Here is a 22,881-nt window from a genome sequence, read left to right as displayed (position 1 = left end):
TTCCCAAAATATTTTCTCTGTTTTGTCCCTTTCTTTCTCCTTCATGACAGACGCACAGAGTGTGTGGGCTGAAATACACACACACACTCACAGAGTGAGACGTAGCGAGTCAGTGAGAGAGCAAACGCTTAAAAGGACAATGCAAGCACTCACTACCCAGAGTTAGAAAACCACTCATCTAAATCAGGGAAATTATGATAATGGGGCATCTCATTATTCTCCATCTCACTCTGAATCAGTCACTGACATCACATCATTATAAACGTATTCACATAAACAGATTGGATGGCATAAAAAGGAAGCTGACACCTTCAAAACTTTCTCATCTGCTTTGTCTAATGTCTCCTCGTGTGTTTGTGTGGGAGGCAGGAAGAGCAGGTGTCAGGAAGGGGTTGCAGGGGGTCACGGTGGTCACCGCTCGGGACAGGGGCCCTGCATGGCCAAAAGTAGGACTCCTCCATTCTTTGATTGTCCTGAGAAAATATCATTTTGAGTCAGTAAATTGTAAATTATTTTGGGATGTAAAAATCTAGAATCACAACAGTAATTTTCATATTGAAACAACTAAGACTGCTACAGACTGACACTTGGGAAAAAAAAAAAACACCCATAGGCACTTGTGTAATGAGTGAGCTTTGGCAAGAAAAGATCCTGAGGACGTCTGACCGTTACAGCAGACAGTTAATCAATCCAAGCACTTGTCTCGCTCTGTTTTGGGGAAAAAATATGGGAGGCCAGCCTAATCAGCAGAGGAAACAGATCTCAGGCACCAGGAAAATGGATCAAGGTTGTGAAAAACCACGATTACCACGAGCTGCTCTGGATTCAGCCATCTGGAGATGCCTGCTCCAAAAGCCGGTAAAGTTCGCTCAACTGGGGCCCATCTAGGAAACAGGTTTACAGCTCCCTAACAGACAGCCAACACTCCCAGAGCGGAGGGACGTCTGCCCCACGCAGTGAGACAAGTTAAAGTACTTCTCATTTTCACTCATGTACACTGATATTATCACAGTTAAGCTGACTGTTGAACACTTTTTTAGACATTCAATTTTCTGAAATGAAATATCTTCTGTTGCTTTTGATGCCACGAGAGAAAAACAGAAGTCTGCTGTGAAATCTCCTCCGTGCAAGAATGTTATTTTGCCCTGAAATTAACCTTCTTGTCATTTTCTCCCCACTTTTCCCAAGACTTCCAATTTCCCTCCTGTCCGTCTCCAGGAATGACATCCACTGTTTTTTAATCTCTGTCCTAACATTTCCAATTACTGTAGTCTTTACCAACTGACCGTTAACTTGTACGTCACACGCCCACTCATCCAAAAAAAAAAAAAAAAACCACAAGATATATGCAAATACTTTAAGTGTTGCCACTGAAATACACATAGGCACAAAGGGAAAATAAGAACAACCTCAATTAAATCATTCAGTCATTTTTTATTCTTGCATGTATCACTATGTGTTCTCAATTTATCTTATCATCTTTTATTTCTCCTAAATAAAAAAAACTATTTTAAGCATGATGAATTTGTTTTATTGTGAGGCTTTGTGCAGAAGGTGCTGTGTAGCTCCATCCTTCTCATTGTGACTTACGACAATAATAATAACAATAATAATAATAATAATAATTATAATAATAATTTAGATGCTGCTCTTGGTGAGGATGAATTGTGACTGAATGATCTCATGGTAAATCTGTGATGGTTTGCCTGCGTGTTGTTCGGTCAGAATTGCTCAGTGCTCAGATTCAAAGCCTGCTGGCCTGCGTCACCTTGGAATTGTTTTACCCTTTGTAAAACGACCACTTGGCCTCTTATTGAAAAGAGGTTTAACATGCCTGCTGAATTACTGGATGAAAATTTAGGAGTCATTTTCAAATATGATGCCTTGGCATTAATGATGATTACTCTGAGTTGGATTTAATTTTCACAGGTATAGCAGCAAAGTGTGAGCACATCTGCATGGTGAAGGCACAATAAAACCTGAGGCATGATATCAGTGGAGTGCACTAGATCGCCCCCCAGTGGACAATCATCATACATTTTCTCCTTAATCTTACACTTATGTGAAAATAATATGTACTGGTGACATGGGTAGTGGTGGACGAAAAAAAAACTCAGTGTGCAAGAGTCAATATGACAGAATATTAAGAGAATAGAAATAGGAAAAGATGATGATGGATTCAGTAACTAACTGCTAAGAATAAGTGGTCACAAACAACAGGTGATGGTTTGTTTTGCTGTCTAAATGGCCTCAGAAATGACTCACCCAGAGGAGCGTGCATGGCTGGAGGCAGCTGGAGCAGCAGAGTTACCATAGACAGCCTTGCCTGTGTATCCAGGGATGGTGATCCGACTGGCACAAACCAGAAATTTACACATTATTGATCAGCATCTGACTAGATACCACCATGTGAGAGGAATTTCAAAGGCTAGCAGGTGCTTCTTTGATTTTGATTTGATCTGAGAGAGTGTCCTTACCAAAACAAGCAGCAGCACATTAAAATCTAAGCTCCAGGTGGTACGACATGTAACAGTTACAGACGATGAAGAGTACACTACAATAAGAGCCAGGTCACCCTGGATCACGTAGGGATAATTAGCTCAGTCAAAGCATCTCCAACTCCCTCAATCTATTTTTAAAAAGGTGGATGCAGCAAGTTCCAAGCTCCAGGAGCTGCATATCTAAAAGCTTTTTTTCCTCATTTGGGGCTGATAATAAGAGTAAATCCTACAAATATGTCTCAGAGCCGAGACCATAACTTCCATCAACATTCCTCTGGAAAAAATTGCATAAGTGTGTCAGGAACAAATTTAAAATCGCCTTATAAAGATAAAGATATGCCAGTGATTAAGGCTGGACAATGCAGCAAGCCAAGCCCAGCATACAGCAATGGGTGCAGGCCTTAGGATTTGTACTGACCCTCGGGGCTGGTAGACATCTAGTGTGTTCAGTAAGGCAGTGTAATAGATATTTCAAAATAGATTTCACTGTGAATAAATAGAACTCTGATCCACAGTAAACGTGTGTGTGCATGTGAGATACAGGTGTGTTTTACCGTGCTGTGGGCGCGTAAGGGGGCACGACGCTCCTCTTCAGGGTCAGGGGGTGAAAGTCTTCATCCAAGTTGTCAATGTTATCCATGTTCTCAGAGCTGATCGTACCACTGCAAATATGAAAGAACGCACACAAAGACAACAAGCCTCGGAACTGAATTGAACAAATTAGAGGACAGCAACACAGGTGCATTGAATGGTACAATTAAGCCATTGAAATCCAGCTCTGTAGCGAGTAGACAGCCTTAGCAGACAACAGTAAAATCAGGCACTTTTGAAGCATTTCCTAGGCACCTAAACCAAAATTTCCAATTCCATTTCAATTTTTTGTGTTAATAATAATAATATAATATAATATAATATAATATAATATAATATAATATAATATAATATAACTTTAACTCATGTGTTTTCAAGCAGCAGCAGCTGTGTAATAATTTGTAATAATAATTTTTAATACATCTTTTTTTTATTCATACTTTTATATACTTGTATTTTACTTGTGTTTGAAGTGTATTCTTATTCTTATTCTTTTGGAGCTGTGTGTAACAAAAAGCAATTTCCCCCTGGGGATTATTAAAGTAATTCTGATTCTGATTCTGATTCTGATTCAAGGTTAGGAATTTGCTTCAGTTCAAATATACAGCACCAGTCAAAAGTCTTATTTATTTTCCTTATTTTCTACATTGTAGATGAATATTGAAGATATAAAAACTATGAATGAACACATATGGAATTATGTAGTGAACAAAAAAACAGAATATGTTTATATATATATTTATACACTCAGAGTAGCCACCTTTTGCTTTGCACACTCAACATTGTCTCAATCAGCTTCATGACGTCGTCACATGGATGGTTTTAAACTAACACGTGTGCCTTGTTTATTTATGAAATGTATTGCTTCTGAGACCCTCATTTGTGTACCATATGTGTTACTTCATAGTTTTGATGTTTTCGATATTCATCTACAATGTAGAAAATAATGAAAATAAATAAAAACCATTGAATGAGAAGGTGTGTCCAGACTTGGTGCTTGTATATTTGAATTGAAGCAAATTCCCAACCTTGAAAACGCAGCAGTTAAAAATGAGCATTTCCCAAACTTTCAAGGCTTTGTATGAACGCTGCATGTATTAAAAATGCTGAGTGGTCATATTAGTATCAAGATGTCAGGGGAAAAGATCTAGGCTTCTTTGGCACAGGGTTCACTGTTGGGGCACAGTGAGTATGTGAACACATACAAGGATTCAAGGTTTTTCCATGGCTCTCAAAACAGGAAAACAAGGACAAGAAAGCTGTTCAAAGTCAACAAATATTTAACAAAGCAACTGTTACAGATGATGTGATAAAGACAATAGTGCAAGTATATACGTGATGATTATGTGCAGGTTCCCTTATATAAACAATATGACAGAATATGGATTAACACAGTATATATAGCATGTTTAGATTGTTTAGAGTCCAACATTGTGGTTGACAGCACACATTTGAGGACCACCATGCATGTTTCATACACAGAATATGTAGGACGTCGTTACTCACGTGTACAGAGGGATTTGACCCGACCTCGGACAACCACTGCAGCTGGGAGGAGGAGAAAGAAGGCGTTGCTCTAATGCTGCTGTCGGTTAATGCTCATAAGACAGAGGCCGTTGGTCGTTGGAAACTTACAATGAAATTGGTTTTCTGGCATCATTCCGCGATCGAAGCTGCTGTCTGTTCCACTCAGCTCCAACACACTTGGAAAGGACAGTAACCACAGATCTATTAGCAGAATTTCTCAGGTACCTTTACTAAGAAACTCAGTCCTTATAATCTCATACATCGTCTTTACTACAAAAACACACACACACACAGACCTTTTATTAGACGCTGCATGCAGTTTATCACCAGTAAATCATTGCTTAATTGATTTGAAGGTATGAAAAGGATAAATGTGGGAATGTTCTTTTATTCTTTTGAAAAAACCAACAATGTGTTCGTGTGTCTCTTACTTCTCCAGGCATATCTGTCCCTCTCAGCCAGAAGCCCATTGTTCCTACTGAATGTGTAAATTAAGTAAAAGAGTGGACACACTGCTGCACAGCACAAATAGTACAAACTAAGCTGGAACTCGCAGTTTCTGAACATGGTGAAGTGAAGGAAAGTAATACTGAAAAATGACCCCTGACACATTGATTCCTTTCAGCAAAACCCAATAGAAAACCAATACCTCTGTGTGTGTGGGTTAGTGGGCAAAGCGGTTTTCATTTTCCAGTTTTTTTGTTGTCACCGTTGTCATTACCTTCAGGTAACCCAATTAGATTGATTTTTCCTGATAGTAAATTGCTTCCTTGAGAACCACCATTAATTAATTACTTCAGCGCAGCGGTTCTATTTCCTTCAGCCACTTGTGGGAATGAGCATAAACCTTGAGGTTGCAGAAAAAGAAAAACACTGAGCTCCAGCCTTGGCAATGTTTATCACCATTTTCTCCATCACCTGCCACAGCTGAGGTCGACTGCTGTAGCGTTTGAATGAGGGAGGCTCACTGACTGGGTCGGCCATTTTCTCCAGGGTCGTTCCTGGTGCCCTCAAGCGCCGAGGTAACTTTGCATCCCAACCAACTTCCTCATAACTCCTGCACACCAAGGGAAATTGCAGCCATTAAATATCAGAACCAGGCGCCTTGAGTGTAATTGATTAACTTGATTCCCAAAAGTTATTTGCTTTAATTTGAATTCTGAAACAGCCCCATTCGTTGCACAAAGTATATTAGACATCTTATTAACTGGAGAGCTAATTCTTCCCCGAGGCTTTAAGCGAGGCTGCAGTTCATCTACATCATTTCATTGAGCAGCAATTAACACAACGAGAGGACACGATGTTCCCGGATGACATCACTGGAGCTAAAAAAAAAATCACACCTATTCTCTCTCAAAAACCCTCAAAGCAAAGAGGGTTATTTATAATGCATTATGTGGGAGGTGAGCTTATCGGTATTGAAAGGAGACAATTAAAGGTCACTGTCTTCTGACCTCTGTGTTGCAGAAGTGTATCTGAAGCGCTGGACTGCCAGTGAGTCGTCTGTCCACAGTCTCAGATCAGAAGAGAAGCCATTCTTAAACGACAATAATCTCAGTTTTAAAATGTTGTCAGTGTCCATTTAAAAATCAATTAAAAGTTAGAATGCAAGATGCTGAATTAAATTAAATCATTAAAGAATAATTCGTTAATGAATCATTAAATTCAACATAAAGATCGTGCATTCTAAATATGCCTATTCACAAGTGCATAGTTAACCAGCTCAATATTAAAAATCCATATACAAATAAAACATCACTTCTTGCTTAAACTCTTCAGATCCTGCATCTTTAATGACTTTAATGAGATCATTAGTTTTTAAGTTGAACAGCATCAGGCCTCCAGCGTACAGATGACCCCTGGTCTGTAATGATTCCTAATCATTCCAGCCTGCACAAATTCATCTTACTTTAAATTCCTGCAGAAACTGTAAACTGATAACAAGATCAAGATAGAAAATTGCAAATATCTAACAGACGTCAGGACACAAAATCAAACAAGACTTGGAGTCTACAGCCGAGCTAGCAGCTCTGTGAGGCTCTACTCTAGCATGGCCATGCTTTCAGCTAAATGCTAACATGCCGATGTTTAGTAGGTGTGATGTTTACCATGATCACCACCTTAGTTTGAGCGTGCTAGCATCTGCACCAAATTGTATGCTAATCCATCAAATACATGTTGAAATGTTTCAGTCTGGAGTTGGACGGATGGACCAACAAATTGTCAGGATGTCATCTAAATGACAAACAAAAGTTCAGACAAAACTCCACATATACTCTCGTGTGTGAACCTAGATGAGTCAGTCAAACAATTTGATGTTTTTCCACATCAACAAGCAGCACTGTGTTCACTCTCCTCCCACGTCTCACACTGCTTAAACGCAGGCGCCAATCAAGCCTCCGTTCACCACAACAACACTTTAAACTCTTCACTACAACTGATTTACTGTAAAGCCTCTCCTAAACTGTAATGATATATGCCAAGGTAATTATGATGACTTCAATTAGCAGCCTCAGAATCAAAATAATAAACACCTGCCCACATAACAGTGGGCTAATGTGATACTTTAACACGTGTGGTGAGACCCACAGGGAGGTATGTGTCTATGAATTACTCTTTCATATTTACTGTAATGTGCGCTTGTGTTATTATAGTGAAGTGATTAATTCATCTGATTAAATGTAATAAGCCAATTTGTCTAGAAACCGATCCAGCTTTGGTTCAACCAAATGTCTGTAGCCTCTGCACTGCAGCACACTGAATGTATAAATCAATGAATGCTGGTGTGCTCAGAGTTAAACAGGAAAAATTAAGGAAAATGAAAACATAGTAATAATGATTTAAAAAAATTATATATATATATATATCCACACACACACACACACACACTTACTGCATGGAGTGTAACTACTATTAAATCAATAAATTATGTTTTGCAAAGCACTTCAGTAGGAAATTCAGCCACGACTTACCTCAGCTCCAGTGTGTTTATTAGGGAAGCTGCTGTGTGAAGCTGCTGTGATTGTTGTCCTAAGTGAGGGTTGGTGAACTTGAACAGGACTAGTTGAACCTTCAGATGAGACAACAACAATAAAGTCTCTGGGATGCAAGCAAGTTGTGAACTTTAACTATTCACAGTAGTAACTGCTCTCAAGGCCAGATCACGCTGCAAGGGAGCCCCGGGGCAAAAATCAGCCTTGGGCCTCTATTGGAACCCCGACACTGCCTCTCTGTGAATTTTGTATGAATCCCGATGAGTACCCAGCAGGTACACACCTGACTACATATAATAGTACTAGTACTAATAGTATTTTGCCTCGAAAAACAGACCTCCACCTGTGTGTCACTTTGTTGATGATAATTTAACAGAAATGTCTGCAACACCTTAGCACAGTACCAACTGAAGTAGTATATGTGCTGACTATGCAGTGAGTCGTCCTTAGCAAAGCGGGACAGTTAGGTTACCCAACAGCACGTAGTCCTCCAGTAAACACAGAATTAAAGGTCCCATATTAAGCTCTTTCTCCAGTTCATACTTGCATTTAGAGATCCTATCAGAATAAGCTTACATGGTTTAATGTTTCTTTTGTTTAGCAGACGTGGCTGCTGCGGCTGTTTTCAGCAGAGAACAGAACAATCTGTGAGCTTTCAACATCTTCGTGCTTATGACATCATAAGGGGAGCAAAGTCTAAATGGCGTGTTTTCACACACATTTACTGAAAAATGGGGCGGGAGAAAAATAGAGATCACGGCCTTTTCTCCTGGTTTGGCAGTCGTTAGGTGCACTTGTAACACGTTTATGTTGAAAAGACATTAAAAAGTGCTATTTGCATAATATGAGAACTTTTTATAATAAAGGTTCAAATATATAAAACTGCAATAGAAGCATGAACAGACATCAGAATAACACCCATACATATCTATACTACGGAAGAGGATTAGGGCCACATGTGAACGATGCATTTTCGTTCTGACTTAAAAATCAGAATTCTGAGTTTTAGGTCAGAGCTCAAATACATCTTTCACATGTGGCCCTAATCCTCTTCCATACACAAAGGCACCATGTGAGGGTCCCACCTATGGGTCCTACTTTTAAAAACAGAAAATGATGCGTCACATGGCTAACAGCAGTTTACAGCTATGCTAGCTAGCAATTTAGCTCAATTTGAGATTTCTAGCACAAATACAGCAGCGATATCCTGCTTACAGTATCAAGTAGTACCCAAGGCAACGGCAAAGAAAGTTATATTTCAGCAGAGAAAGCAGCCACCCAGTGTCCTCCACCATGTCTACTGATGCTGTGCAGTGACCAGAAGGGGGCACTGCAGCACCCAACAGCTTCTTTAACTTATTTAAATGGCTGCAAACAGATGGCAGAGCAGTCAAGGTTATATAACTAGATGATGGCACATTGTGAACAGTATATAAATGCAGGAGCCACCACCATGCTGAGGTGGCGGCGATGTAATCTGTCCGTGTACTGCAGTACGCACTGACATTACTGCTGTTTGTAATTACTGGTGCAGTAAGTCAAACTTCTGACCACCATTTGGGATAAAAGTCCTCAACTGAGATTAAAATTGAGGCAGTTACTTTCCTGATTCATTGGTTTGGTCTATAAAATGTCCAAAATAAGTGAAATATTATATTCAATTGATCATCATATAAAACAAGAGGAGGCATGTTTATGTGTTTATGTGTTTATGTGTTTGGTGTTTTTACTTGAAAAATTATTTTAAAAATTGTTGCCAATTGGTTTCCTGTCAATCATCTGATCAATTAATTGACTAATTGCCTGTAGTCTAGTTTCAGTTTGGGTGTCTGGGCCGTGACTACTCTACAACAGATACACTGTCCAGCTTCATAACTCTGTCCTGCACAGTGTCGGTTATAAACCATGACAGGCATTAGTTAGGAGCATTGATATAAATGTAAATATAATCTCCTCTTGTGTTACCACTGAGTCTTGCTCTTAAGGCTGCATCAGGGATCCTCCTGGAGTTCCAGGCCTTGTCTTCCCTCAGGTCAACGCAGATACCAGAGGGGTTTGGGGCTGTCTGCAGCCTCTCTCTGACACCCTGGGGGACCCACAGAGCAGAGGCCACATGATGGAAATCTATGAATTTCGGTCGACCTTTGACCCCCAGTTCCACCTCCGCTCCGGCGCTCAGCTGACAGCAGCAGGGATCCAGCAAGGGGACGTCGACTCGTGAAGGAGCCAGGGTGACGCTCTCAGCGGGGGGGTGAAATCCGGCAAAAGGAGAGTTTGCACGTCCAGGTTCCGGCCTTTCTCTACCACCAGCCATGCACAGACTGGAGTTCAGCCGCCTGATGACATGCAGCTCTGCAGAGAACGGCTTGAAGGGGTCCCAGCCGGCTGTCATTTCTGCTAGTGGACAGACTCAGCCAGTGTGTGTGTCTATGTGTGTGTGTGGGGTTGCCAGAGCAGGTCATAGATCTGCTGTCAGACATAATGATGCAGTGAGTGATTGTTGCCCAGAGACTGTCTTTGTTTACTGCTCGGCTCAAATTACTGACATGCAGAGGAGCAACACGGCCTGCCGGCTGTGGAGGTGTGTGGCTCCACATACCTTAGCACAACATTTATGTGTGAACATTTATTCTGTATTTGTTATAATAATGGAGAACAAAGATGTCATAAACATCCCCTGGTATCTATTTTGGATGCCACACACCAATAATTCACCTCAGGGGAGCACTCACGACAAACAATGTTTCCTCTGAGCTGCTACACTTTGGCAGCGTACAACTACTAATTTATCACACAGACCAAATAAAAACGTTCTGTCAGTTGTCAGGGGCAGCTAGTCCCGTCCCTGGAAAATTACTCCACACAAATGTGTTTTGGCGGAAAATAATAATAACGAGATGCCTTGGCCCCGCCTCAGGGTTTAGAGAACTGTCCTTCCCAAGAGAATGCTACATTACTTCTTATGATGGGTTAGGAATTGTTTATTTTCTTAAAAAAAAACACACACTATTTTCTCTTTATAGAGGACAGTAGTTGTCTGCTTTTTCTCCAAGGGACCACTAGATGGAGAAGTAGAGCCTCTATTATCAGAGGGTAATATTAGAGAACAGACCTGTGTATGCTGTCCTGGCCCCTCGGAGTCCACAAATATCACAGCAAAAAATATAAGTCCCAGTGGTAATATTATGATGATACATTATGACATTAAAAATACCATTACTGTACAACAAGGTGACCATAAACCCGATGCTGAATACCTCAGACGTGCTCACTGTCCCTGAGGAAATATTAAAATGAATTTTCTTGGTGCACGCAGCCTAAACAAGGCGCTTTCTCAAACAGAGGTGGTGTTAGCGGTTGGAGAAACTTCAAATGTAAGCCGCGTTTTTAAAGTTGAGCGTAAACCGAATGAAAATTATGCAAATCGTGTGGATGTAAAAAGTGTTTCTACAGAGGGTGTAATCTGGTGAATGCACTGGCTTGAAAGAGCTGTCTTGTATTCGCTGGAGCAAAAAAAACACTAAATACTATGTACTTCCGTGCCTATTAATTAGTTTGCTTGAGCTGCCTCAGATGTAAGGTGCAAATGTAAATATGCCACATAAATACATGCACAACATACAACACACACGATTATGCATTCTAAATGCGCATGCTTTATGTGAACATGAAGAGCACCCTGGCTAGGTGGCATTTTTCTTGGGACAGGATCCATGTTAATGTGTCAGTGGCGATGATGGTGATGCTTGCTGATAGATGAGTCTTACTCAGGCTGTCATTAACAAATGTAAACACCCAAGAGCTGTTGAAAAGGATGTGTTAAAAATAGCCTAATTAGAGTTATTCTGAGTGGTGAATATGCCCGACTCCCACACAATGTTCCTCCACAAAAGGAGAGCATAAAATGACACTTGTGAGATCTGATGTGCGCTCCGTTTGAAATCACTCACCACATAAAAACATACCATTTGTTGCATCAGTCTTCTGTCTCGTGAGAGCTGTGCTGATATTCATAGTCATTTCTAATGAATGAGGTTATATAGGTCCAGAGGTCCACATGATTTATTGCATTTGGAGTCCATTAATTATTCCCATATCAGAAATTCTTCCACACACTATATTGTATTTCCACAATGCTTTGTATCCCAATTATTTCAGGTTTTTCTCTCTGTTGCTGCAGGACTTTAAATACCAAACTCAGTCTGAGATGACTGTATTTTTCGCAGAGAATCGGATATTTCTGGAGTGAGGAGTCATTACCATCGGAGCAGCCCTTGTTACTGAATCCTGTGTTATTAGTCAGCTTGTCTGCCATTCTCTAGACTCCTCCACAGTCTCAGAAATTATTTAAATCTCACATTTTGCCCATGGTGCTAGGCCCAATGCTACATTGCCGCAGCCATTAATTTGTGCAGGCAGCATTCATCTGAGGGAAACTGTTGCTCTGGATTAAGAGGCATTGTTGTTGCTGCTGCTGCTGCTGCTGCTGCAGAGGGTCATCAAAGCAAAGTCACAATTGTAGCGTTGTGACTGAAGACAATATGGGCTGATGCTCCTCTGGGCGCGGCATTATTTTTGTTAATCAGACAACAGGGCTGAGGGTGACCCAGGATGACACCTCAGGATCACACAGGCAGGGCCGGGAGGAGATATGGCTGCCGGGTGCGGGGAATGGATCATCCAAGAGGGGAGGATGCTCCAAAATATAGACAGACAACATCCTTCATCACAAACTGTGCTAGGGAATCAGCGGTTCAAAGAAATTAAACAGAGAAATGGGAACAGACGACTGAGCGATATTAATGTTCATGTTATTTCTATATAAAGATTTGATGCATTAGGCACCTGCAGCGCTATATCTCACCAAAGTCATGCCCATAGAAAGCCATCTCTTTGTATGCATGATATACAATACAGCTCAGACACAGAGCCCCAAACATGTCTGATGCCTAATGCATCCATTTCTGGGACTGTGTCTGTATGTCTTGTGAACTGATGAAAATGCATGACCATATTTATAGCATAAGGGCCCTTGGTCATAGCTCATGGGTCATATTCATCACACTGTAATGCCAGTGAATTGATTACCGCCCGATGACCATGCATGCATTAGATTAGAGGGCAAATTGGCTGAAGTGAACTCTGTCTCATGCTGTGTGTGGCACCCTCAACCATTTGGAAAAATCCAAACAGAGCGCAGAGATGAAGCTCCCATGAGCGGCGGGGGTAGCCATGTCCTTAGAGAGTGGCCAAAGGCTTTTTGTAGTGCTGCTTCCCTGCCCTCGGTTCCTGCAGCTCTCCGCTTGTCACACTCAGTTAGCTCAATGAAGTAATGAATATGCCGCTGTACATTTTTCATGAGGGAGGTGGGAGTGAAAAATCTGCTCTCTATAATGCTTTTAATATGGAAGTTTTCACACACACTCTTCCCCCGCAAAGCACCCTCCGGGCTATCATGATGCTGCATGAGCATGATGTTTAATGTTAGCATTCCCCGGGGTAGAGTCAGCACAGTGCAATGTCACTTTCAGTGATGAATATGTTGACTACAGCAGATATACAAGCAGCTGTAAATCATGAGTAAGTTGGGATAACAGTGCATGTCCTCCTTGCAAAGAAGACAGCAGCACAGGGGCCGCACAGGAAATAACTAGTGTAAAAAAATAACTCTTACAGTACTGTGAGTCACCTATTAGGGCCTCACATCATTACAGTAATTAATTAGTTTACAAGGAAGCACACCCATGGGCTCCCAGAAATGGAGGACTATTAAGTAGGAAAGGGAGACATGATCCAAAGATAAATACAAATAAACAAGCGCTGTTCAAAAATAATCAACAAGGAATTGTGCAAATGACAAAGGTTTGGTATGTTTGTACCTATTTCAAATGAACTATTTTAAACCATTTAACGTCTAAAGGAGGCCCAGACAGGACACCGCTCCATGTTTTATGCTTTTGATCTGTGCCCACAACACACCTCTGATTTTCAATTACGAATAAGACATTGCATTAGGCAAAGAAACACTAAGAGTAATGGACTTTCTCTGTTGCTCAGAAAGGTGGACTTGTCCCTCTAGACCTTGGTTTCCATTATTAAACCTCCACCACATTGCCCACCTAGGCTGTTTCCATTCTCTCTGACCAAAGTGAAATTACCTGCTTTTGAAGCTTAAACATAGTAAAGAAGCCACAGAGTGGTCGCCCACAGACCTAACCTCCATTTCCTCTCTACCAGGCAGAGCTTTTTATGTTCTTTGGGGGAGGGAAAAAAAAACAAAAAACAACTCTGTGGGGTGGTTTGCATTGAGGTGAGATGTCCGTATAGTTTTAATACACAAAATATCCCAAAGCAATCTACAGCAGCATGTGAGCCAGTGGCTAATACATTCGCTGGGCACTCTCACAGTATGCATCAAGACCTGGATGATGAATTGCCATACAGGGGTCGTAACAAATAAAAAAAGAAAACCTCAGGATAAATGTTGTGTTGCAAATACAAACACTTAGTATTCCACAGGGCTGACACAAAAGCTGTTCCCTTTATGATAACCCAACAATCCACAATACTATCTCCAGTCTGACAGCAACTTATGCAGATGTGCGTGGCTCAGCGGTGCTCTGCTGAATTGAGCCCCCTTGAAAAGTGTTCAGCAAACAGGTCACATTGGCGTAGGCTGCCTGTTTGTGGATGAAATGCTGAAACGCTGTCCTCCAGGACGCTCCAAGCCTTATCACTCACCTACCTGGCCTCTAACAGCTTGTGATGGATAGGGCCAGATTGAACCTGCAGTCATCTATACAACCTTTGTCGTTTAAAAATAGAGGATTTGCTTTCTCCCGGGCTTAGATTACTTCTTAACAGTAATGCAAAGCCCAGTTAGGGGTGTGCTTTCTGAGGCATGGTCGTGGTTAATCGAAGCATATCTGCCTGTGTGTGATGTGTGAATGGGGAGACAACGCAACACTGGTGAGTGTCACCCTCATCTGGAGGCAAGACAAGGCAGAGAGGTGAAATTGAAAATGTGAATGTCTGGCTAATGGCAGAGGAGGAGTGCTGGAGATATAATACCAAATCTATAAAGGACAATTTCTGGCCCCAGACTCTGAAGACTCGAGCGCTCAATCATGAAGTGATTCACTCAGATTGATCAAGGAGCGTCATAATCACATGGGAATGTTACATGTGGCTCCAAGGATGACTCGCAGGACTGTCAAGAGATTCAAAGCTGGATTTAATGGATTTGAGGTGATGTGCTTGGAAATCACTTCAGAAGGTGCAAATAGAATCCTCAAAGCATTTTACCAGCATTTAGCAGCTGTCCAGTGAAATTAATGTTCAGACCAGTGGAATTTGGAAGAATAAAATAGCAATCTGAGAAAAAGAAGGCTGGAATTGGCTCTGTATTCTCACAGCAGAAATTCAAAGGGCCTGGCTCTCTGAAAGAAGAATCTGAAATCTACTAATGAACCGCTCCGTTGATAACAGCTCTGTATTAAGCAGAAAGCCTAAATGCACTTACAGATAACAAGCGTTCTTTTTTTTTAAAGTGATTCCGGTTAAAAAGTCAGTGCGCCCTCAGAAATTGAAATAAACGCTGCAAATGTGACATTAAATATTCATAACCTTCTGCTGACATCTGGCTCTTACTGTTTGAAGATAAATGTGCAACAGAAAACAAGATCCTACATAATTATTCACTTCTTAATAAGTGAGAAGTCCATGAAGGTAAAGCATTGCAGCATCATGGGAGAGTGAACTCCACATGGAGCAGTGTTACAGGAGATAATATGAGCTGTAAGAGCTGCTGTCTGCAGATATCATTTATCAAAGTTCCCAAACGATGCCTGGTGTAGATACAGGCAGGTAAACTGCACTGTCACCCTTTGCTTATTTTTTACACTTTCACCTCTGTCAAATCATTGTCTCACAGAGCTTTTAATGCATTTCATATGGCTGCAGGCAGCCATTGACTTAGGCTTACGGCCGTTTGTGGGAAATCATGAAAGTAAATCTGTGCTTTCAAAACTTTAGATTGAAGCTGGCACTGAGGTGGTTTGATCTTAAGCTTCCATCAAATCTTTATTCTAAACTTTAAAGACAGACTGAGCTGCAAAAACCTTCATATTGAATGTTGACATCACATCAAATCATGAAATCACTCCTGTTTTCACATTTTGCACATCTATGTGGCATAATAATAATAATAAAAAAACAATAAGAGGGAACTTATCACTTCAGACGACTCACTAAGGCTTTACAAATTTCACCGACTGCATTACAGAACTTTATCAACTATTTATGATCATTCTTGGAGAACTTGGATACATTCATTTCAGTGTCTCCCTTTAAGCATGCACAGTTAACCAATTACACAGCTCTCAATAAATGTTTGAGTGAGAAACATATCAAAGATAGCAAAATCAGTGGTATGTGTCAGAAATGCAAAATGCCATATACTGATAAAAATGCATCAGCCAAGCAAGAAAAAGTCGCTTATTATCTCAGTTATTTTTCCGTCTGTTTCAGACTACTTAATCATTCAAATGCCAGACAGTCTTGCAGCTTCATATTAAAACAGAATTTGTACGTTAGCCACCTTAAATGTTCCTATTTATTTTAAGCATTAAATGAAATTGGTGTTTTGCCAAAATATTCATACATGCCTCTAGTTTTTAGAAACCAAAACACACTAAAGAGTTACAGACTAAAATATCATTGCTTTTAAACCTTTCAAAACAGAATATCAAAATTACTTCCCACATCACAATATATAACACAACATCTTACACATTTCCAAAAAGTAAATGATAGTAGGATCCATTTAATAAGCATGCATCATGTTTACTAACAGATTGATTTAGTGCTCCTTGGACGATCTATTAACCTACACTTACAGTTTAAATATGTAAAGGGTAAGACAATAGCACAGCATGCAAATTAAACAGTGACTGAAGCACGTGTAGAACATATTTATGTGATCCCCTCATATGGTTTCAGCCTAATAATAATTACTCTTAATCTGAAATTGATCCTTTCTTCCTCCTGTCTCAGCCTGTCTCTCTGCAGCACACTTCTTCTCTGAATCGCTAAAGGTCAGCGGTGATATTTTTTGTGTTGTACTGCAGCACTGGGGGCAATTTTTTTTTTTTTTAATTAAGTAGATTTTAAGATGAGTGCAGAAGACAAAAAAATCCTAAAGACCTTTAGTCATTAGTCGAGGATTAGTCTTTAGTTTTAGTCTTTTGCAGTTGGTGTATCATACAATACAAAATAAGAACTTTTTTGTTGCCAAGTCATTCCCATAACATAATATTACTTGCAGCTTGTGTGGGATAAGGAAGCGTAATTATAGCCTGTGGTGTAATTATCCATAATAAAGGGACTGCGCATAGCAGGCAAGCAAACAACATTTTAGCAGCTCCACGCTAAAATATTGTGACGCATTAACATGAAGATTTTTTTTTTTCTTAAAATTTGTGTTACTTCCAATCATTAAACTCTCAGAGATGATTCAGAACAGGAACCTGCAGAACACTCCTCTTTACTGAGGAACTGAAGGATTTAAAATCAAACTACACAAACATATTGTAAATTGTTTCTGATAGACGGTCATCCATTTGTTTCTCATCAGTTAGCAATAGCTCAACATTATAAGACTGAGTTCTACCAATTTGAGTTTTAATCAATCAGCTAACTGTTGAAAGTTTGCATTTAACCTCGCAAATATATCCGTTTTCATCAAATCACTCAGTATACAAAGGCCATCATCATGTTATGCACGAATTTGGGAAACAAAGGTTTTTTTTAAAACTGTGTGCTAATCCACTGAGGACATGTCAGGAGATCACTAAAGTCATTTGAGGTTGGGTTCATCTTCTCTGGACCATAAAAGTCTGCTCCAGGTTTAATGGCATTCCACCTGGTAGCTGACATATTAAGATATGGGTTGACAGACAGACTGGGTTGTAGGAATAGAGGAGGATAAGAATATAATAAAATAAAGGAATAGGACGAGGTGTGTTTAAAGGGAGATTTCGCCACATTTTGTGCAGATATCAAATCAATGTTGGTGGTAACTGTATTCGCTTGATGCAATGAAGCGAATACGAAGCAATAAATACAGTTTATTCTCACTGCGTGCTATTTTGCTCCACAAAGCTGAGCTCTTCTGCTCGTGGAGCCATGGCGGCAGTGATACCAAGATCCATTGTGTGCAAGCTCCTGATGCCCAACTCCCAAATCCTCTTGGCTCCTCTCTCTCAAGCTTGGCGTCGGTGAAAGAGCTCGAAACCAACAAAAACAAGACTCAGCTAAAACTGGCAACACTGATAATTCAGTACAGCAGAATAGGCTGTCTAGTAATGGAGAATTTAGTGTTGGCAAACCTAAGCTAGGCATAGGCATCACCACAGATAACTGCTAGCACACAGAGCTAAAGGTTAGTGATGACCGGCTAGTAGGATAGCAATTTGCAATAGGCAATTTGTAGATTTTAAAGAGGGGGGATGGCCCAATGGGAGCACCCCACCTTTCCTAAGGTAATAGTAACATAACAGTATATCCTCATACTCACCAGTTGAATTCTGAGCTTACAGATTGACAGAGCTATAATCCATCCATCCTCAGTTTGGCTGATCTTTCGACAGGATGTGACGCCATTGGAAGGAAAGGGTTAAAGCAAGTGCTGTGGAGCTGATTGGTTAATTTTTGTTACATGAGGTGTTACCACATGAACATATGAATGTCGCTGTAACATTCACTAACAGGAACAGTTAGATCTTTGAAAGGATGTGCCTTCCCAGAGTTCATGTTGGTGCTAAAGCAAAATCATATAATACCAACATTAAGCACCCAAGGCTAAAGGTAGCACACAGACAGGTCTTCAGGACAAAGGTGACTTATCTCAATTTCACCAATTTATTCTTGCCATTTCAACAAAATGTCACTTTCATACAGGAGTTAGCAGGTGGCTTAAAGTGTCGCATGGTAATTAACTTCCTAAGGTCCACTAAACACTAACGGCGTGCAACATAAACATGAGAATATTTGTTCATTGGACATCACCATGGTTCGATTAACACTTGGTAATGTCCTGCTGTCATCTGCATGTCTCATTCACTGCAGCATTTACAAGAATTATTCAGTTTCTGTTGGATTGGAGGGCAATTTGAGCCAAAGCACCACCAGCCACTGCTTGCTCTCTGCAGCTCAAGGTCTGCTGGCCTCCTCCTGCTGCATTTCTTTGGACAGTTACAAATATGTTTGAATATCCAACTCAATCAAAACCATTAAAATGTATCCTCATCTGTGACATCCTCTGCACTCATATTTTGAGATGAAAAATTCGCTGCCGGCTAGTTTGCAAAACAATCAAAGTATTTTTTTCAATCTTTATTGAGAAAATATTCAAGGAAGCTGACATAGCCTGTAGTTCTTCCAGGTCACCAACTAATCAAATGGCGGCGCTGGTGAATGGAAGAACGACAGATTTTGCAGCAGGAGAACTCAGCTTTCTCGGGCAATATAGCACACACTGAGGAATTGTGCTTCATTTGCCTGATTTAGTAACAACACAGATTGGACATCCACTTAAAAAGTGGCAAATCTTTCCTTTAAGAGTTCAAATTGGAGTCAGCGATTCTAATCTAATCCATGTTTTGTCAAATTCAGTGAATATCTCCTCACGGTCTACTAGCTGTGCGTTCTGTCTGTGTACTGAAAAAAAATTGCTGCTTCGTGTGTAGCTCTGGTTCTATAAACTGGGAACTAAGTGAACTGTTTGTAACGTAAAACGCCATATGCGTAAGCTACATACAGACAGCAGTTAAAGTGGAAGTCTTTTTTTCAACATCCAAGACGAACCTCTCATTGAGCATAGTGTTAAAAACCATCTGACCTGTACATGTCAGTGGTGGAATATATGATTGAAAGTCTGCACTGGGCTTTTATTTTGAAAACTGACCAGATTCTGTTTGCCGCTTGTTAGTCTGACTTCCTGCCCCCTTCATCTGCTCTGTGCTGCTTGTCATGGCATTGAAAATAGACCTGGTGAGTTTTGCAAGAGTGGGCGCGACCAGATCCGGCAGCTGCGTCGCAGCCGGATAGCGACACCCCCAGTGGGTTTGACCCCTAAACCCCTAAAGAAGGCGGAGAAGCAGAAACAGTTGGGGCAACCAATAGAATTAGTTCAGGGTGTAGCCAAGGTGACCCCTTCCATCGCCATCAAAAGGGGAGATGGGAGAAAGGGGTTAGTGGGAGTGAAAGGGACAGTAAATTTGGGACTTGCTAACTATCTAAATATGCTAATTAGCAAAGTATCAACAATCTTTCTCAAGCATTGCAGACTCCACCTTTAATGGCATTTGACAAAATTAAAGGAAGTCTTAATTCTTTAACCTTTTCATTTATCTTTTTATTTTTATTTATTTAAAGTTTGCTTCTATGCACTGAAGGGGATTGCATACAATTTTGTTGTATTTTTGTATAATGACAATAAAGATTCCTGATTCCTGAATTTGGGGAATTACACTGTTGCCCATAAAGTTGGAATAATTGTTCAATACCCCCAATTTTGTTAAAGCCTGAATACACAGTTTGCAAAGGTTAATTGTGGTTTAAGTTTCACTGTGATATGTTTGGAAGAGTTTGATCAATAAAGTTGAGAAGATATACACTTTATTTATCAAGAATAAATCACATTGTCACAATCATTTCATGAGAAGAGGTTAGAAATATTTTATTCCAACTTTATGGGCAACAGTGTATTTCAAACAGATTACTACATCACAGGCACTTAGGGCAGCTTAGGGGTTCTTTAAGGTAAGACGGGTTAGGGTTAGCAGCACAAAGGGGCGACTGCATCACTAAGTAGACCGAGATGGCAGTAGTTATATCATGCTGATGTGCCCCTGGTGAGATAAATTGGTTAAAAGATATATCAAAGCAGAGACAAACATGTGTAATGAATGTGTAAGAGTCATGAACTATCACTCATGCAATATGAGATTTTTGGCAAGTTAAGTGGGAGAGCGTTCAGCGTATACAGCGCTTCACCTAGTAATTTACTAATAAGGAAGTCAGTAGAGATGTGAGTTGTGTGTGTCTGCAGAATATTGTCAGTGTGTTTTAACATTATAATACTGTAAGCAGACATTTTATTTTCCATGCAAGTTCAAGAGCAAACATGAGCGTCTGCATCATTCAGTAGATCCAGACAGCCTGCAGCTAGTAGCTACATAGTGCTGATGTGCTTGTGTGTCTTTATTTTCAGAACAAAAGAAAGGAAATACAGGCATTAGTTTTAAACTCATGCACGCCTTGAACTCCCTTTTGTGTCCAAGTGTGCAACACTTAAAACTATAACTGAAGAGTACTGGAGCTTAGTTGTGTCATTTGTTATTCAGGCTACAACATTTCACAATCCTTCATCAGAAGGCAATAATTCTGGAAGGCCTGATTCAATTTAAATTTCACGACAAGTCTTGTTGTGAAACTGCAGGCTGATGGAGATTTCAACTTCTCCTTAGTTGAACAGAGTTGTGGGTTTCTCCAAACTTATGATGCTTTAATTTCAAATTACAGAGCCGGCCGATTGCTATAAATGAATAATGAATTTCATCACTTACTGTAATATGAACGCATCTCATCTCAGTGCAGCTGTCTGCATTGTCCAGAACAGGGCAGAAGCCTAATTACTTAGTTACAGTGCTGGGGAGACCAGGCTAATCTCTTTTGGGTTTCTCCAACAGATGTGTCCAATTAATAGCCTGTCTTTGAAGGAGTTTAGATGCATACTACTCTGGGAATTTTATTTCAAAGTAAAAGAGCCAGCCTCCTTTCTGATGAGTAGACTTTACAGCTTTAATAGCACGGCTTTCTTCTATCCAATCATGCACAGAATGAATAACTGCTGGAATATGAACTGATCTAAAGCCAATTTTGAATGTTAATGACCTGTACAGAGCAGATAGGGTGACAGATAACACCCCTGGTCAGAGTCATTACTTCGCTGGCCGATACACAGAAAGAAAGCTGCTTGGAAAATTAGACACAAGGGAGTGCTATCTGGTAAAATAAAAGAACAGAGAGAGTTCGGTTGTAATTTCTCTAAATAGAAGAAAAGAGAAAAGGGGGTAGAGGGGACAAGGCACCTTAAAATCTCTCCATATTACAAATCAGGATTGGTGGTAGGAAAGAAGAATCCCACAATCATTTCCCACTTGTAAGCACAAGTCCTGTTTTTGTTGTATGAATGAGTTTGGTCTTACAGTCTTAGAGTCACAGAAACAGAGGAGTTAAGGCTGGCCAGAAAACCTTAATAGATCCATGCCACCGCCCCCCTACTGCTCTGGGAGAAGCCTGTCACGTAGCATGTACCTACATGCATTTAGGCTTATTTACTTCGATCCCGCTGGCTAGCTGACAGGCACGTCTCACTGCTGGAGATGCAACATCGTTGTCTGGCAACCCCTTGATCAAAGAGTTTTGCGATGTGGCCAGCACCACTGCAAAGGGTGACACAGAGAGTGCTGCGCTGCAAATGCAAAAAAGATAACAGGAAACACAACATCTGCATCCATTTATCACAGCCTGCCCTTCAGTGCTCATAACCTGGACTTCAATTATTAATCATCATTTTGATCTGCTGGTCGATGGGGCCCATGGCGCTGCCGCATACATGCATCCGTTACTCCTCATCCTCAAATTGAAGATGAAGACAAGAAAAAATATGCTGCAGTCATTTGACCTTTCAATTTCTAAATTTTGGAAGCAAATTGGGATCAGTGACATTAGAGTGTCCTGACTGGCCTTTATTAATGGAGTTGAAAATCCAGAGGCACCAATGGAGGTTCAGCATTCTCACTAACCTCTCCTGTTTATATTGTGACGCTCACAGCTATTGATGATGATACCGCATTACTAAATAGCTAAATTTCCTCTTGACAACTCATTAAATATTAACCTGTAGCTTTCACACAAACAGTCCACACCCTGGAACCTAAAAAGCAGAAAAATGCTTACAACTAAAAGCCGCATTTGTCCACATTCAGCAGTTACGTGTGAAGAAATCAGGTTGATCGTTCCATCTCTGTATCATTTGCTGATTCAAGTGAACATTTTATTCATTTGGGAGTCTGTCAGTGTAAAGCACCATCCTTTCAGCAAGGACTAAGTATTAAGACCTACAGCTGGAAAGTACCATTTGAGCATTTACAGAGCACAGATTGGCATTTATTTGAAACATGAACACACGGTACCAAGAGAAA

General features: G+C 40.5%; 1 protein-coding gene across 1 annotated transcript; it reads right to left on the bottom strand.

Moving 5' to 3' along the window:
- Positions 1–2,261: 2,261 nt before the first annotated feature.
- Positions 2,262–10,004, bottom strand: LOC139211323 (protein SPMIP7). Its single transcript, XM_070841613.1, has 7 exons — positions 9,578–10,004; positions 6,074–6,122; positions 5,538–5,676; positions 4,728–4,795; positions 4,599–4,640; positions 3,056–3,163; positions 2,262–2,352 (listed from the first exon to the last, which is right to left on the bottom strand). The coding sequence occupies exons 1-7, from the start codon at positions 10,002–10,004 to the stop codon at positions 2,262–2,264; spliced, it is 924 nt and encodes a 307-aa protein (XP_070697714.1).
- Positions 10,005–22,881: the final 12,877 nt, after the last annotated feature.

This window comes from Pempheris klunzingeri, chromosome 12 (assembly GCF_042242105.1).
Source record: "Pempheris klunzingeri isolate RE-2024b chromosome 12, fPemKlu1.hap1, whole genome shotgun sequence".
Classification (NCBI taxonomy): domain Eukaryota; kingdom Metazoa; phylum Chordata; class Actinopteri; order Acropomatiformes; family Pempheridae; genus Pempheris; species Pempheris klunzingeri.
The sequence above is the reverse complement of the archived record's forward strand: the minus strand, read 5'-3'. Positions and strand labels throughout refer to the sequence as shown.